The 17,859-nt window shown below is 38.7% G+C and overlaps 2 protein-coding genes across 3 annotated transcripts in view; both read right to left on the bottom strand.

The window, feature by feature from the left end:
• Positions 1-672: 672 nt before the first annotated feature.
• Positions 673-4,407, bottom strand: ctsla (cathepsin La). The gene is made up of 8 exons (XM_026211349.1): positions 4,276-4,407; positions 2,892-3,027; positions 2,693-2,815; positions 2,451-2,603; positions 1,705-1,929; positions 1,455-1,623; positions 1,125-1,242; positions 673-1,036 (listed from the first exon to the last, which is right to left on the bottom strand). The coding sequence occupies exons 1-8, from the start codon at positions 4,338-4,340 to the stop codon at positions 937-939; spliced, it is 1,089 nt and encodes a 362-aa protein (XP_026067134.1). The 5' UTR covers positions 4,341-4,407; the 3' UTR covers positions 673-936.
• Positions 4,408-6,267: 1,860 nt separating this feature from the next.
• LOC113049202 (death-associated protein kinase 1-like) overlaps positions 6,268-17,859 on the bottom strand; it is a 70,289-nt gene continuing 58,697 nt past the window's right edge. For both annotated transcript variants that reach the window (XM_026211347.1, XM_026211348.1), the window contains exons 19-26: positions 17,656-17,733; positions 16,597-16,813; positions 14,953-15,138; positions 14,385-14,582; positions 12,891-13,029; positions 12,624-12,744; positions 10,554-10,742; positions 6,268-9,224 (exon numbers count right to left, since the gene is read on the bottom strand). In XM_026211347.1, the coding sequence (XP_026067132.1) occupies positions 7,956-9,224; positions 10,554-10,742; positions 12,624-12,744; positions 12,891-13,029; positions 14,385-14,582; positions 14,953-15,138; positions 16,597-16,813; positions 17,656-17,733 (2,397 nt within the window). In that variant the 3' untranslated portion in view covers positions 6,268-7,955. The remainder of the gene's footprint in view (positions 9,225-10,553; positions 10,743-12,623; positions 12,745-12,890; positions 13,030-14,384; positions 14,583-14,952; positions 15,139-16,596; positions 16,814-17,655; positions 17,734-17,859) is intronic.

The raw sequence follows: 17,859 nt of genomic DNA, 5'->3' as shown, positions 1-17,859 counted from the left end.
ACTTCCTGTTTTAATGTAGTCTGGTACACTACTTTTGATTTCGGTTTGCTCATTTCAGTCTACAAAACATATGAGGTGATAGGAATAGTTTTGGAGCCGATATGTAAAGCTACAGCAATATTATAGTTTGGGGTTTTTGAAAATATTTTAAATAGAAGTTCAAGGCTACATTTATTACTGTATAAGTAAACCGTATTGTGAAAATTTTTAAAATGTATTATTTTTTGTGGTTATATATTTTAAAATGTAATTTATTCCGGTGACCGCTGTCTTCAGTGTCACATGATCCTTAAGAAATCATTATAAATGCTGATTTGGTGTTCAATAAACATTTCTTATTATCGGTGTTGAGAACAGTTGCATATATATATATTTTTTTTTTTGTGGAAACACATTTTTCCCAGGGATACTTTTGATAAAGAAAGTTAATTTAAAAGAACAGCATTGATTTTAAATGGAATCATTTTGTAACAGGAATGTTTCATGTTACTTTTCATACATTTAATGTAGCCTTGCGGAATAAAAAGAGTTTTGTGCCACTAATTATTTTAAATGCAAGATACAAAACTTGCAAGAATATAAAAATCAAAGCCAAAAACAAGTTACATTTTTAAAAGTTTTATTGATCATACAGAATGTAGAAAAAAAAAAAAAAAAAAAAACATTTGTACATTAAGACACTGAAGAATATGTATTTACATTGAGACAAAAATCAACTAAATCAGTGCCATTAAAATGACCAAAAACAATTGCATAAATTCCCTAAAACAATGTCACACAATATGTAGAGCTTGAGGTATCTCTCTCAGTCTCACGCAGGCTGTGAGACACACAGTCCCCAGTGTCACTACACTAGTGGGTTTCAGTGAACCACTCACGTACTGAGACACTAATGTGACCTTCTGCTACTATGTCTTGATACTGTAGGCATCTTTCTCAGACGAGAGGGTAGCTAGCAGCGGTAGCAATACCACAGTGGTTGTGTTTGTCCTTGGCCATGTAGATATAACCTTTATCACCCCAATTCTCACTCCAGCTAGAATGCACAAAACACACATAAGGTTAAAAACACTGCTTTAAACATCGCCCATTCAGAATTTTAGAGCGTAAATTAATCTTCTTACCTGTTCTTGACAATCCAATACTTCTTTCCATCAACATCCTCACCCTCAAAACCATAACCAACGGCAAGCACACCATGATCTAGCTCCTCACTGCTGCAGTCTTTCTCATAGTAGATCCCTAACAAGAAATATACATCCATTAAAGGATCTTCAGCACTCATTTCTCATAAATGAGTCATTTAGTTGTCTTAAAAGGAAAGGATGTGATGTGTGGCCCATACTCAGAATGAGTTCTCAGCATTTTACCCATCCAAGTGCACACACACACAAACATTGAACACACACCCGGAGCAGTGGGATTTAACAACTAATGGTGACAAATATACATACCTGACTGGTAGAACTGGAAAGACTCGTGTCCTGCATCAATAGCCACAGACACTGGCCCCACAGAGGCTATAGCCTTCATCAGAGCATGTTCCTTTCCACTGGGAATGTCAACGAATCCAGTGTCATTAGCTGCACTGTTTTTGGGATCATAATGGCAGGGCTGATCATCCTGAAAATGATAAGCAGCATGAATGTTATGGTAATCCTTCATCTAATGAATCCATATGATGTCATCGGTAATGTAACTTACAGTTCCCAAATAGGGGTAGGACTCCTCGGAGTCCAGACCGCTCTGGTCCTTGATGTACTGGAAAGCCTGGTCCATTAGACCTCCGTTGCAGCCCTCGTTGCCTTCAGGACGGGAGCAGTCCACCAGGTTCTGCTCACTCAGAGACACCAGTTTTCCGGTCTTCCTGAACATCTGACCCTCCATGGCTCCAGTGGTGCTGAAGGCCCAGCAAGAACCACACTCACCCTGCAAACAACAGATGTGAAACCAGTTATCAACCAGATGGCTTCAAGATTACGTCAAATAATTCAAAATATTTAAGGGAGTAAAAATATCATCTTGTGTGTGTGTGTGTGTATATTATATATTTTTTTTTTTTTTTTTTTTTTTACAGAAGTTACGAGGTTTCATTGATTAAAACATTATTTTTTAAACTACAGCAATGGGGACTTTTAATATTGTTGCACACAATGCAAAGTATGGTTTATTTGTAACATTTCCTGGTTTACATTCGAAACAAACAACTATGGTCTCTCACACTTATCATATACATCTGTTTTCCAAAGTGGTTAGCGTCATGCCCTATGGAATTTAAATATGTTTACATTCATTCAAAGTGACTGGCTTTACATTCAAGGTACACATTTTGTCAGTCCTTGCTTTCTCTGGAAATCAAACCCGTGACCTTGACATCACTATTCCCGAGTTACAAGGAAGCATGTTCAAAGGCATTGTTTTTCTTTTGTATATATGGGCAACTATCTTACCTGATCTTTCACGGGAGTCACGTATCCCTTTTGTCTCCAGTCCAAACTGTTTGGGACCTCCAGGAAGTTGGGCTCCATGAAGAGAGATCCTCTGAATCGTCTCTCCTTCTTGTGTTTGTAGCCATTCATCACCTGCCTGAACTCCTCGTGAGTCTGTAGATACAGAATAGTTTGATGAAAGCTGAAGGAATTTCATAAATCAGTATACATACACCTCAAATGAAGCTCTTCTGCAGTCTTACCATATCACCAAAGTGGTTCATTCCGAGTCTGTAAGTGTGTGCGCCCATGGAGTGCTCAAGATTGTGCAGTTCGATCTTTTGCAGGTTTTTCTCCCAGACCATTCGCCTCCACCCCTCCTCCTTCTGTGTTGAAAGAGATAACACTGAGTTCTGCTTCTTGCTCCTTTTTCACCATGTTAATGTAAATTTGAACACTTACTTCATGGTATTTTTTACTGTGCCAGGTCTTCCACTGCTTCCAGTGGTCATCCAACTGCTTGTCCAAAGTTGGAGCAGCAAATACTGCACTGAGGCACAAGGTGAACGCTGCCAAAAACACCCTCATGATGAAAACACTGAGGGGAGAAAAACAACATCAGGTCAGACATGTTGCAACAAGTGACCATGTACCTTATGGCACGTGAAGATAAGAGATTAATACATGTAGACAAGCAAATGCATACATTTTAGTTATAATGGTTTAAATGGTGGCATTATTTTTCATACAAATATTATATGGAAGCACATTTCTGGCACTTGTGGGACAAAAAAAAAAAAAACGTGGAAATAACGAAATGAAGTCATAATACTGACATTACAAATTGAAATTATGAGATTTTTTTTCTCTCATACATTTTTAATCTCATTAAGATTTACTCATAATTTAACATTAATAATTCTCATTTACCAACCCTTTTTCCAGAGCAGAAATGGTTTTCCATAGATTTTATATTCATTTATACTGCATAAACGTATTTAAAATGGTCTCAGGCGAAGTTTGTCACACAGCAGAGTTTGCTAAATCTGTTTGAAATGTACGTTAATGTCATGCAAGCTACTTCTTTCAGTCACGTGACGTCACTGTTGTATAATTAAACATATATGCATATTTAAAAGTACTGGTGGTGTGTATTTCGACAGTGTCCTGAGATCAGATGACTGTTTACACCAAGTACAGAATCACCGACTTGCAGCGATAGTTACGTTGTTATGAAAGGTCATAAAAGCGAGTGAGTAATCTAAAGAGAGAGGTATTGTTCATGAAACATTAACTGAAAACAGACACTGGCCTACAGAGCCGAACAAAACGAATCCATATCATTGGATGTAACGTTATATATTCTAAAAAGATATCCGTTTACACGGGCCTCCGGACTGGCACACGGGTCTGGACCTGTTTTTATACGGACACAGAAAAGACTACGATGTTCCTTTAGCGACAGTCACGGGATCTGGGAGGCTGAAGCCGACAGTTTCCCGGGAAAACAAAACAAAGACCGAAACCAGTCGACGGAAATTGAAAAACAGACAACTGGAACTAGTTTAGAGGAATGTTATAGGGGGAAAATGTTACGCTTCGCTAATCTATTAAAATATTGTAAAACCGAATGTCGCTAAAAATAAAGTAACAGTCAATTCATAAAAGAGCATTGTGTGAAACGCTGAGCTAAAGAGCGACCTAAAAAACTATCTTTTGCAAAGCTAAAATCCTAAAGCAAAGATGCATGCCACAAAATTACATTGAAGTGTCGATATCGACGGTTAACAAAACAAATGTACCAACAACTCAAGATTTCCGAAAGCTTTAAAATCTGATGACTCACCCACCGGCCCTGAATCCTGAACAAAATATCCTGTTTCGCAGAGCGGCCCCTGGTTTATAGCGCATCTGAAGGCAAATTCCTCAATTTCTCATTGGTCGAGAGTCTTGCAGTCTTTGTCGGTCCCGCCCCCGATGAACGCGTCAGAGCATGTGACCAGCCAGCATGTGACGGCTTCCCGACAGATGGCTTTAGTCATAAAGAAAAACAATGTTACTATCTTTAAAAAACAAACAAAAAAACACCCGCCTAATCACTATACGTTGTTGCATTTAAGTCAATAAATGTTAATTATTTGTTATTTCAAAAAGCACAAGTTAAAAGCCAATACTGTATAGTGTATATCATTGACTATTTACTGCTTGTCACCTACGTTTTAAATTAGAATACACATACAGACTGATCGGTTTTTTTTGCAACGTCGTAATTTTCTCAGATATTTAATCCATTCACAACACTGCCATATGAAAATAATAGGCATTTGAGTTATTATACCTGTTATTTAACTAGCCAGTAGTGCTTATGCCTTCCTCAGCGATCAAATAAGCTCTTCACACAACTAGAAATTGCAATTGATTGAATGTCAGATTTGGCCACATTTAAAATAAGTATTTAAATATATAAATATAATATATATTTAAATATCTAAATATCTGAGAAAAAAAATAAAATTATATAATATATATATATATATATATATATATATATATATGTGTGTGTGTGTGTGTGTGTGTGTGTCTAAATGTATGAAATGTAAATGTTAATATATACTAAATAACAAGATTATAAAACAAAAGGGTCTCTATCACACATTCACAAGGAGCACAAGTCATAAACAAGGTTAATGAAGTGACTTTGCATGACCCTGCTTATCAACAGACCACCAAAAACAGTCTATATTGAACTTGTTATCAGTACGTCTATATGTGAGGACCTCAGTGCAGGTAATCTTGTTCTATAACTGTGTTACAACATTCCACGTTGTTTACGTTCACTGTTGAGATTTGTGTCAGGCCAGAATTAGAGTGCTGTTGAATCTACATACAAACAAAGGGGAACACAGACTGATTAATGGGCTCGTCTGTCCCAAAAAGCACACAGAAGCTATAAATGGGAAGATTGCTCAGTTATCACTTAAGCCCATCAGCCCAGCACTTCCAGCAATGATCAAAAAGGAGCAGTTAAAAGAAGTAAAACTGATCAAGCAAGAGTAGTCATGACTCTGAAAAAAATCTGATAAGCATAGATGCATTCAGTATTACATTGTAACTAAATAGTAAGTTAGCATATTTTAAAGCCAAAAGTAAACCATTTCATAAACAGAGCTGTAACAAGAACAGTACAGGAAAGCTTCTATATGTCATGTTGAAATAAAGGTGCGGTAATTCCATTTGTTGAATAATGCATGTTCAGTCATGCCACACACACTGACGTTTCAAAAAAAAAAAAAAAAGGAAAAAAAACAGCACATGACAAATTATTCATCCACAGCAATGTCATCATTGTCATTTTCAATTCATTTTAGCTGGCTCTGCTTCTCACGGTTGAATTGGAGGCAACTTTACCCAGAATCCACTGGAGGGCACTTTAAAATGTTTGAGAAAAGATTATTATTAGGACACATTCATTTACAAATTACATAATTTAGACCAAAAGATCTAACTTTTTGTAAGGTAAAATATGCTGAAATCTTCATCACCTCTTCTATCGTATCTGAGCTAAAAAAAAAAAAAAAAAATCTCTAGTGTTTATGTAGTTTATTATTTTTGTTTATGAATATTTGTAACTAACGTTGTTCCATAGGCTAATATTCTTTGTATAGCAACACTGGTATTAGAAAAGGCCCTTTATTATTATATATTATATAATATATAGTATATATATTAATTATTATTGTGCTAAAAAAATAGGGTAATGTAAATGCACTGTATATGGCAATAACAACAAAATACTGCATGAACACTGTACAAATTATTTAAAAATAACACAGAGAACCATTGAGTAAACAATTTATTATAAAAAATGAAGTACACTGTAAAGTTTGAGGAAGTATTAAGGACATGGCATTCAGAGACATGCGAACAAAATATAAATAGAGTAATAATGTGAAGGTCTTGTGCAAAGAAATGACTGTACAAGTCTTAAATACACCAGGATCAACTCCCCTCTGATGTACCCTGTTAAAGTCTTAGGAGGGATAATCGTGAACCTTGACCACAGCTAAACAGCGAAAGAGCTCCATAATACATAGACTTAATCACAAAATAAAAATGTGCCTTTTGGAATGAGAGAACAACAATATGCCCAATTCCCTTTTAGAAACATTTGTGATTTTAAGCCTGCAAGAGAAATGATGAAAGGTTGGAGGATAGACCTGTCCCAAAATATAATATGGAACAGCTGTCTGGACTTTCAGACATGATGATGAAACTGCAACTGCCTCAAAAGAAGGAGAGCAAAAAGAGTTATAGCATATGTGAGATGTAACAGAGTCTTTGCTGCCATCTACTGGTTTCAAGTTGTCACTTCATTTGTGTCCAATATACCATTTTAAGTACAATGGTATTGCTTTAACTGAGGAACGGCATCGCTCATCACAAGTTTCACCGCAAATATCAATTTTTTTTTTACACTTTTGCCCAATTTAAGTCCCTTAGAATAGCATTTTATGATTAATTATCCAGTGTAAAGTATACACATGACTACGTGTTTAAAATATATTTCTTAAACACTCAACAACAGTGTAAATGTGTAAAACAGAACATTAAAATAAGCTGAACAGTTGTAACAAAGATCATGCTTATCAGGACACTGACGTCACCTTTATAAAGAGAAACAAAATCTTACCACAGTATCATGTAAGTGCCTGGAATATTTCATTATTTCCATTCGACAGGTAGACAGAACCGTAATGTTTCACAAAAGTCAATGTGACAAGCAGGCTATAAGTGTGAATAAGACAAATGTGAGCGATTTTAAAAACCAGACTTAAAAATGATTTACCATGCATTTAGATTTTTAAAGGAATGTTTAGTATGTTTTGTTTGTGCTTCGTCATTTGAATAAAATCCGGTCTGAAGAGTGAGGCATTTTAGTTGCAATAAGGAACAATCAGGTAGTAAATGCAAGTGACCCAATTTTGTATGTTTGAGAAGAAGTGTAAATCTAATAGATCTGTTCTTTAAAAGCTTCAGAAGACAGGTAAACACCGAAACACTTGCAGAGGTGCACATCCAATTTTCTCTATAACAATGTCAACAAGTTAAGTTGTTGACATTCTTTGTCAACAACTTAACATCTTCAAGGCACTCAATAGTTTGAGTTGTTTATTAAATAATGCTTCCAAGCACTTAGTGATCTATCATTCGGTCATCAAATTTAGCACAGTTCCCCTATAACAGCTGTCCGAATTGATAGAAGTAATAGAATTTTCTTTTATTATGGGCATTTAAAAAAAAGGCTGCCTGCAGTTTCACCTTGGGAATGTGAGACAGTCAATAAAAGATTTGCAGGAAAAAAAGCACATAGGCACCTTTTCAAAGACACCAAGAATGAACATTCAGAAATCACGAAATTGAGCAGAGTATCTGATTCAAATACTTCAGTCTCAGGACACCAGGGAGCTTGAGATTTAACACCGCTCCACCGGACAATTGCACGTTTCTCTAGACACAAGTGACGTCCTAACGAGAGATCACGGAACTGATGGAGTTGAAGGAGGTGCCGCCCCCGTTACACACCGGGCTGTAGGGCTCCGGCGGGGTGCCCAGTACTTCCAAGTTGACCCGGAACACGGGTGCAGCTCTAAGGAGGAAATCGGCCGCATCCCGACGACCGAGTTCTCGCAGCTTAGCGAGCAAAATGCCTATGCTTGAATCGGGTCGCTGGCTCCACTCCTGCAGGAGCGTGGCTGTGGGACTGGGAAGGGAAAGGGGGTCTGCAGGCAGAGTCCCGTTGGTGCCAGAACTGTATTTAGCAGCGAGCTCGCTAAGGCCCAAGTTCATGGCAAGCAGGCACCAGTCCTTTCCAAGGGCATCGGGAGGGTCCAGCAGGCGGCAGAGCTTGCGTCGAGCCAGGTGACTGACCTCCGCCGCGGGCACTTCCCCTCCAAGACTGCCCTGTTTGTAGACCTGGGTGCAACCTAATGCTACGATACTGACAAAGCTCTCGCGATATCCGCCCATGGTGTTCGAAAGCGCGTTCTCACCTCGCGCCTGAGCACGGAAAAAGTCTCTCGGTTGGTAGAGCATGACGGGGCCGTGGTGTTCCCGCAGCTGCTGAGGGCTAAGATAATGTCGGGCGGTAAGCAAACCGGGTAATGTAGCAGCTAACAGACCCTCTGCCATGCCGCACAACGTGTCCAGCAAAGCATAGCAACGGCCGGAATCGGAGTCCGGTCCTCGTAACTGTACCTCCATGCCCTGTCCGTGGTTCACAAGCAGAACCAGTGCCTCAGCGCTGCCGAGTCCAACCCGAGCTCCACCGCTCCACAACTTCACATCCTCAGCCTCCACCTCTGGCTTCTGCTGCCGGCTCCACCTGCACAAGTTCACTTGAAACTTATGGAAAAGTCCACAAGGGAATGGCGCCAAGTGTTCTGCAGGAACGACTCGCACGCCACCGTAAAGCAAAGTGTCCTCGCCTTCGATGTCTTCCTCGTCCGTCCAGGTGTGCTGGAGGCCACCCGTGCGTATGAGGGCGGGAATGTCAACCATTCCGGGGTTGGCTAAGTCGCGGGCACATACATCCATGGCGTCGAGCACCTGGAGAAGTTCATCGATGTCACCTTCGGAGACGAGGTCCTGGAGCTCTTCCACGCGGTAGCGGCCACGGTAGTGGTGGATCGCTTTGGGGGTTTCAATTGAGAGGAGCTTGCCGAGTACGTTACCACAAAGCCAGCGAGGATCTAACAGGACAACATCCTGGACAGTCTCACTCTGCATGATGTTAATCTAGAAGAAAGAAGGGTATAAAAAGGATGAGTACAAGCAAATGGGTGACTGCAAGATTCCAAAGACACCAAGATAAACTGAATGGCTGTTAATGCATCTAAACCTTTTCCCCATAATACTAATAAGAAAACTGTCCACCCAATATGATTAATGCTTTTGATCACATCCCAAGAGCTGCTGCTGTTACATAAAATTACAACATGGTGATACTAATAGATTATTTTGCAAAGCACCAGTGACTAACAGAGGAAGAATCGGGAACAGGTTCTTTAGTCTCTCTATTTAGTATTTAGTGTTGTGTGATAACCAGAGTGAATACAAAATCTGAATACACTTTGGCCTGAATAGGTATATTGTATGTGAAAACCAGGCTGAAAGTTGGTGCAAACAGATCTTTAGGTGGGTTCCATTACAGTTCAGCAGAGGTGTCACTTTTGGGGATCAACTCACTTATTCTTTTCAAACAGATGTGAATAAATTCATCAGAAGAGGTCAGTAAATCAGTAGTTATGGGGGTGCACTTGAAATGCCTTGAATTGGGGTCCTCTCATTATTCTGAGCTATTTTATGAATTCAGAAGACTTGGAATAGAGCAAATACATTTATGAAACATATGATTTATACAGATATTTTCTGTTATTTTGGAGCTTGGCAGCCCAGATTGTCATGAACATTTTTCATTGTGATTCACACAAATCAGTACAGGCTGATTTTTGTGCGACTTATTCTTTGAAGAGACATGACATAACAGATTTTTAAAGGGCTGAGGTTAAACACAGGAGATGAAGCCCCTTAAACAGAGTACCTTATGCAAGCAAATGTTAATAAAGCTGAATCACAGCTTGGCATTTCAGCCCATCAACATCAAAACATTCCCTAAAACGTGTTAAAGTGCTGCTGCTGAAAACACAGATGACTAATATTGATGAGAATGACTCATTCACCTGCTCTCTCTATCGGTGAAGCCGTGTTGTAATGCTTGTGGGTGGTCAATAGATTACAAAGGCCCCCATTTAGTTGCTGACACCCACCAACTCATTTGAATCCACATAAAAACATGTTTGTAGATGTTCTGCATTGTGTACTTTGAGTGGTCTTGAAGTAATGGATGTGGCATTAATAGCGGGGCGTGTACGATTGTGTAGCATAATGTATGAAAACAATCATTTTAATTAATGATACAGAGCATCTACTTCAAACACACTTATGCTATACCCACAGCAATATAACCATAATTCAAACATTCATACATATTTATTCATCTGCTCATCGTCACACACACACTCTCACACATTCACTGGGCCCGCCCACACACACACACACACACACCTCTCCCATGCTGTGAAGTTGTGAAGCCAGTTCCCGCAGATTGTCTTCACTGGCCAGAGGGTTGATTTGTTCTTGCACATCCACAACAAACTGTTGCCATGACATCAGCTGGTTTGGCCCGTTCAGTTTCCTCCAGGAAGGCAGAGTGGACAACAGCTTCTCTGCCAGCAGAGTCATCGGCCTGCAGCTCTGTGACAACACGGAGAGAAAAGCTATTTTACATCTCTGGAAAAAATGCCAATGGGGTTGCTAAGTTGGTTAAGTGGTTGCTAGGTAATTCTTTTCTAACCCCCTTAATATGGTCTATATTTTCCCCCATTAACTGAAAGTAGGAGCAATAGTAGAAATCACCACTGATAAAGTCTCCTTTAACACCTCAAATATATTGTACTGTTTAAATTACATATTTAAAAACTACAGTCATTATTTCCTTTTCCTTCATAATATACAAAAAAATCCAGACACAATATAACGGCGGATGAGAAAGTAATCTGTACAGGTATGTGTAGGAGAGAGAGAGACGAAAGAGAGATTTAGGAGGAGAACGAGCAGAATGTATTAACGAGGGATCTGAGTGTTAGTGTTTGATATTGTGCATTTCTGTGCGTGTGTGCATGGTAAAGAAAAGGGCTTTATTATAGAGATCAGACCTAGATCAGAATAAAAAAAAAGTGAGTGTGTCCGGTAATTTAAAGGACAGTTGAAAATGAAAAGTGAAAATTCTGTCATTAATTACTCCCCCTCATGCCGTTCCAAACTGCTATGACCTTTATTCATCTTCAGAACACAAATTAAGATATATTTTGAAGAAATCCGAGAGCTTTCTGACCCTCCATAGAAAACAATGCAACTGACACGTTCAAGGCTCAGAAAGGTAGCAAGGACATCGTTAAAATAGCCCATGTGACAGTGGTTCAACCTTGATTTTAGAAACCTACAAGAATACTTGTGCGCAAAGAAAACAAAAATGACATTATTCAACGATTTCTTGTCTTCCATGTAAGTCTTTGCATGTGTTCACAAAAGTAATATGACGCATGTGCATTCCTCTGCTGGCAAACAAGGCACAGGGCATCTGGGTTGCACATCAGAATGTTGGCTCCTGCGTCAGCAGCACCATACACATGTGCTGTGGGACTCTTAAGGCTGATTTATACTTCTATGTCGGACCTACGCCGTAGCCTAGGCATAGACGTACTCCCTTACACCACAGCCTGACATGCACCTCCACAAAAATCTAACAACACATCAATTCTACGTGGACCGCAAGCGCTGTGATTGGTCTGCTAGAACCCCTCCCTCCTCCGTATGTACTTGAGTTGTGTGTATGTTTGTGTGCACTTTAATATATTTTAATGTTACACATCTTACAAAACAAAGCAAAGAACAAGTGTCTTATCATTTATTATACTACATAGCATTATATATCACTAGTTGTCCGCAACAAACAATGTTGATCTGCCATGGTACAAGTCCTTGTCGAGATTGAAAGAATACTATCTTCTTCTGTTCCGTTGTTGTCTCCTTTTAGTAGTTTTAAATAATGATTTATTGATTTAATATTTATTTGCCACAGTCAAGGCTATAATGCTTCTCCGATGAGCCGCTTCTTCAGCTTTTGTTGTGGCACTGCAGGTTAGACCATCAACATGCCGCAGGACACCGCAGACTAGTGGTTTGCATGTGTACTGCATGTCGACGCGGACAACGACACACAAGTATAAATGAAAACTGGCGCATAGCCTATGGCGTAAAGGCTGAGGCATAGGTCCGATAGGAGTATAATTCAGCCTTTACATTAAGGTCTATTTTAACAATGTCCTAACGACCTCTCTTGGCCTTGAAGGTGGTAGTTCTCTTGCTGCCTATGCAGGGTCAAAGCTCTTAGATTTCAGCAGAAATATCTAAATGTATGTTCCAAAGATATACAAAGGTCTTATGGGGGTCAGTAAATATTGACAGAATTTTCACGTTTGGGTAAACTATGCCTTCAATGCCAATGCTACATGTAGGTAATGTAGCTAAATGACAAAGTGCTGGGAGGTGTAGCAGAATGGAGAGCGATCTTACAGAGATAATGGTGTTGCGGAGCTCTAACAGAAGGTTTCTCAGCAGCTTCATGTCTCTGGAGTTGGACGCTCCTGCATCCATGACAAAGAGCTTCTCTGCAATATGCAGATCATTTCCAAACCTGGGAGGTATAATCAGTTTAATAGTTTGGCTCATCCAATCAAATCCCTTTAATCACTATGATGTAGTCAGTACTTCAAAAATGATCACTTAAAGTACTTATAGGTCTCATAGCTTCAAACTGACATTTTCTATTGATTTAATCACCTGTTTCTGACTTCTTTAAGTAGAGATCTCTCCTTGTCATAGCTGAACTCTCCCCCAAACGACCGGGGCAGATTCACAATGTCAGCATGTGTGGCCACCAGGACCACACACAGTGGATTCCTGATCTTCCCTCCGAAGGCTGTGGATACAACAGAGAGGCAGTTTTATCGTCTATTCTTAAAATCTGTGATCATTATGCACAATCTCAACTCTCAAATAAACACAAAAACTTCAAATATATCTGGGAACCATAGAGCAAAAACTAGATTCCTAGAATAAGACTGATGCACAGACTCTCTTTTGGCATTATCCATAGCACTATGGATGTGCCTGCTACAGTACTTACACAAATTCATCAACCATCATCACTACAGTGAAAGCAAAGGCCAGCCAGGCTGAAATTACCAGAGAGAGTTCGAGAGAGACAAGAATGAGAAAACTATAAACAGGACACAGAATGGAGAAGAGTGAAACAGTGATACACAGAGACCAAAACTGCATGCATGGGCTATTTTCTATGACTGTCAATTTAACTTGTTCATTCAAAACTATTATTCATATTATAAATCATGTGATAAGAATGTGGGAATGGGAATGCAAGGGGTCTCAAGAGCTTTCTAAAATAAGAACTGTTCCTGTGGCTCAAGTGGTAGAGCATTGCGTTAGCAGTAAAAGGTTGTGGGTTCGATTCCCAGGGAACACTTTAGGTAAAAAAAATGTTAGCTTGATTGCACAAGTCGCTTTGGATAAAAGTATCTGCTAAATGCATAAATTGAATTAAATTACTTTAAACATGTCAGAGAAAAAAAAATGGTGCTCATGGTGTGAAAACATGCATAAATAGATCAAACGAATGTGATAATGCATTCTGTGTGAACAGGCCTCGGATAGACTGACTAACTCAATGGAAAAAAAAAATTATATATATTTTTGCCAGTTATAGACTTGTGTTCCAATTCCAATGACATGGAAATAAAACAAATAATATATTGCCTTCTACAGCCAGACTTTGTTATGTCTATTTAATGCTTTACTCATTTGCCACAATAACACGATAATGTGTAATTAATGCACTTAAAAAGTGTCAGTCAATTGACAGCCCTACTTTCAAAGCAACAGGCTATCTATGGGTAACTTCATTGTACAGTTGCTTATTGGTTTAAATACTAATAAAGCATTCATATTTAAATAGAAAAATAAATATTTTGTACAAGTTTCCCTTGTACAAGGAAAATAATTTTACAAAATAATAAAATAAATAAATAAATTATTCTGCACAAAATAACTATATAGTATCAAAGTAAAAAAAGGTTAATTTCAATAGAGAAAAGTTGTAAAACTGCTCCTCAAACCTCTTTAATCACAGACTTCACAACTTCTGCTAATCCCTGTAATTACTGTAATGGAAAGCCCTCTAGAAAGGACAAGAAGAAATCCATATATTGTACACTGTAGTCTCAGGAGACACACACACACACACACACTTGCACATACCGATGTTGTCCTCTGGCAGCATGAGAGCTTTCAGGCAGTTGAGCCAGAATGTGACCTGGTTCAGTTGAGTCTCGTAAGGCTCCTCCAGGCTGAATAAGACCAGATGAATGGCTGTGGTGTCATTTGCAGCAAAGTAGTCATATGAGCAGAAGTAGACGGGGTTACCAGAGAACTCCCATATACTGAAGTCTCCAACACCTAAAGAATATTACATAATACAATACATCAAATAAACAATACCATTCAAAAGTTTGGGAAAGAACGATTTTATTTTCACTCCGCAAAGATGCATTAAATAGTTCAAAAGGGACATTAAAGGCATTTATAATGTCACAAAACATTTCTATTTCAAAACAATGCTGTTCTTTGTTCCTTCTATACATACATTGTTATTTTTTATTATTCTTGATTTCTAAAGGATCATATGACACCGAAGACTAAAGTTATGGCTACTGAAAATTTAACTTTGCCTTCACATGAATACATTACATTTGAAAATATATTAAAATACAAATCAATTCTCATTTTTGGGGAGTCTTATTTATTATTTCCCGTAAATGACTTTTACCATTGACATTGGCGTTCTGGATGTCGATGGCTTTGGTGGCGGTGTCGTCAGCCGTGGAGAGAGCGTTATGGACAGGACTAAAGACCTCCAGCACTCCTTTAGTCAAACTGGGCTCAAACATCATACTGCGGCTCCGCACACTGACATTCTCACAGCCTGGGTACAGGTTAGAGATGCTGACCGACACTACAGGCACACAACACACAAACAGGGAAGAAAAAAAAGAAAGAGACTGTAAACGATGGAATGGACTTCTTATAATAGATATTAACAATATATGACAATATATGAAATAAGGTTATGTTTGTAGCTAAAGGATAAATGATGAATATTATGTGAGGGTTTATAAAATGTACTGAAATATCCCTAAAATGTGGAAACCCACCACATGGGGGAGCTCTTTCCTAAAGGCCTGATTCCAGCTTCCCCAGTGTTGACAGAAAAATAAATCCCTTTTTCTGATATATATTTTGAGAAAAAAACCGTCATTTGACGATAAAGATATGGGCTGGTAATGGACAAAGACTGTTATAAAAAACTCCACAAAAGATGAGCCAGTATCACCACATACATACATAATAAAAATAGCTCAGCTGGGGAAAAACACAATTCCTGAAAAAACCACAGGAGTACTCTTTTTTTTTTAAACCTTGTAAATGTGTTAGTCACACAGTGCTGCATATGTCTTGCACAATCAACGCTTTCCACTGAACTTTGGTTCTTTCTAAAAACTTTTCTCATAGAAATCTAGAGACCATTTCCTCAATTTGGCTGTGATAGTAAATGTGAGAAAAAAAAAGTTTGCTTCATTTGTAACGCATTACACTGATGTGATTGCATCTTCCAAGGATAGCACTATGACGTGTGTTAATCTGGGAATGAGTGAGGAAAGCCAACAAACCTGGACCAGAAAAAGCTCTATAATCCAAAAAGAATCGATCACCCAAAATGAAAATGTCCTCACCCTCAGGCCATCCAGGATTTGTTTCTTCATCGTAACAGAAATTCTGAATTAAATCACTTGCTCACCATTGGATCCTCTGCAGTGAATGGGTGCCGTCAGAACGAGAGTTCAAACATCTGATAAAAACATCACAATAATCCACAAGACTCCCACCCATCAATTCACATCTTCTTAAAAGTGAAAAGCTGCCTGTTTGTAATAAATCAATTTTTAACTTAAAACGGTTTTCAATTTAAAACCATTGCTTTCTCCAATGAACAAGTCATCTCGGCTGAATCAGGAGAGAAATATTCATCGCTCAAGCATTATTTACATGTGAAAACAAATATGTTGGTGGATTATGATGTGAGAAAGCATTATTATGAAAAAGTAAAAAAAAAAAAGGAAATTATGGATTATGGACTGGTATATCGGTCAGAGATGATTATTTAAAGGTAAAATGCCTTGATGGATTTGTTTCTTACAAACGTGCAGTTTCTTAATTAATGGACTGGAACCGCGTTGTGGATTACTCATTTCTTTTATTTCATTGCAGAGGATCTATTGGTGATCAAGTAAGAGAATACAAATTTCTCTAAATACATTCTGATGAAGAAACAAACTCATCTATATCTTGAAAAGAACAATTCCTTGGACTTTCAGCTTTTTTATTGATAAAGAAGGAAAACACATCACCCTACCTGCAGGTTTGGAGGTGACAGGTGAGGCTGGGTGCCGGACAGGGTTGGTCAACCTGGTCCTCCTCCTCCTGAAGAAACTCCGCAAGATGCCACACTTCAAAGACTCCACCAGAGTGCTCTTCCCTGCTCCCGAGTGGCCGAACAGCTTGAGTTTGATGCGAGGTTGGAGGGTCTGTGTAGGCCGCAGCTGCTGGATGTAAATGCTCTTGTGGTTGTCCTGTAAGACCAGTCACAAAGGGTATGCAAATGAACACAAGCCAGTGGCATTACAATATGACATTTGGACCAGGGACATAATGTTAATGTGTCCGAGAGTGCTCAGTGGATCCTAATGAGTGTAATAAATAGGCTCTTAATAGCTAATATTCGGAGTCCTCAAACTGAGTATAATCCAATTTTTGAAGCAAAATGCAAGACGCTAAATGCCATACATTAAATCATGTGCAGTATGTGACCGTCAAATGAAAAGACTTCCAAAATCTAAAATCAAGTGTGTGGTTAATAGACAAACCGTACGTCTGAACATTAAAATTAGAGGTGAAATATCTTATTGACATATCTATATGAAAAATCTATTTTTAGTAACTTTGAAAATGTTTTCGCCTCATCAAAGGGCTACGCAAGAGCCATCTGTGAGATTAATTGGCAGATAGGATGCCATGTTTGAGAGGCTGCAAGCTTCAGTTAAAATGTACTGAATAATAAACACCAATGTTCTGATTGACTACCTTATTACTGGACCTTCATATTTATGTTGTTCCAAGGTATTTTAAAGAATGCCACAGTACATATCCAATAAAACACAGTAAGAACATGACACTATACAGTGCAACAGTGCCTATCCAGTTTTAGTTCTGAAAACATTTCCCCATGTGGATTTCACAACAAAAAAATATCCAATTCAGCATACATTTCAATGGGATAAGAATCATAATTGAGTGAAATCGTCATCTCTTATAAAGTACAACTAGGATCTCATAAGCCTTCACAGAGCATTCGTGTAATGCAAATGAATGTCTCTTGAGTCTCAGTGAGATGAATAATAAACAAAAGTCGCACCTTTTTCAGCTTGGCCAGCAGCACTGCTACATGCTCCTGCTGCTCTGCAATCGCGAGATCCTCCGCTGTCTTCCCATCCTGCGAGAGACAATGACAGTGATTGATAAACTGCAGCGCACAGAAGATTACAGGCAATGCAGGGCCCGTCAGCGTCCAGTGACACAGATGAATGAGTACAGCTAGATAAATAAAAGTCTGTCAGCC

The sequence above is a fragment of the Carassius auratus genome, chromosome 30 (genome assembly GCF_003368295.1).
Source record: "Carassius auratus strain Wakin chromosome 30, ASM336829v1, whole genome shotgun sequence".
In the NCBI taxonomy this organism is placed as follows: domain Eukaryota; kingdom Metazoa; phylum Chordata; class Actinopteri; order Cypriniformes; family Cyprinidae; genus Carassius; species Carassius auratus.
The sequence above is the reverse complement of the archived record's forward strand: the minus strand, read 5'-3'. Positions and strand labels throughout refer to the sequence as shown.

Bases quoted from the DNA above. Each gene is read 5' to 3' on its own strand.
- ctsla (XM_026211349.1), bottom strand. From the start codon at position 4,340: ATGCGCTATAAACCAGGGGCCGCTCTGCGAAACAGGATATTTTGTTCA. The intron at 3,028-4,275 runs GTGAGTCATCAG...TTCTCCCCTCAG, and splicing joins TCAGGATTCAGGGCCGGTGG to TGTTTTCATCATGAGGGTGT. The intron at 2,604-2,692 runs GTAAGACTGCAG...CTGTATCTACAG, and splicing joins TGAACCACTTTGGTGATATG to ACTCACGAGGAGTTCAGGCA.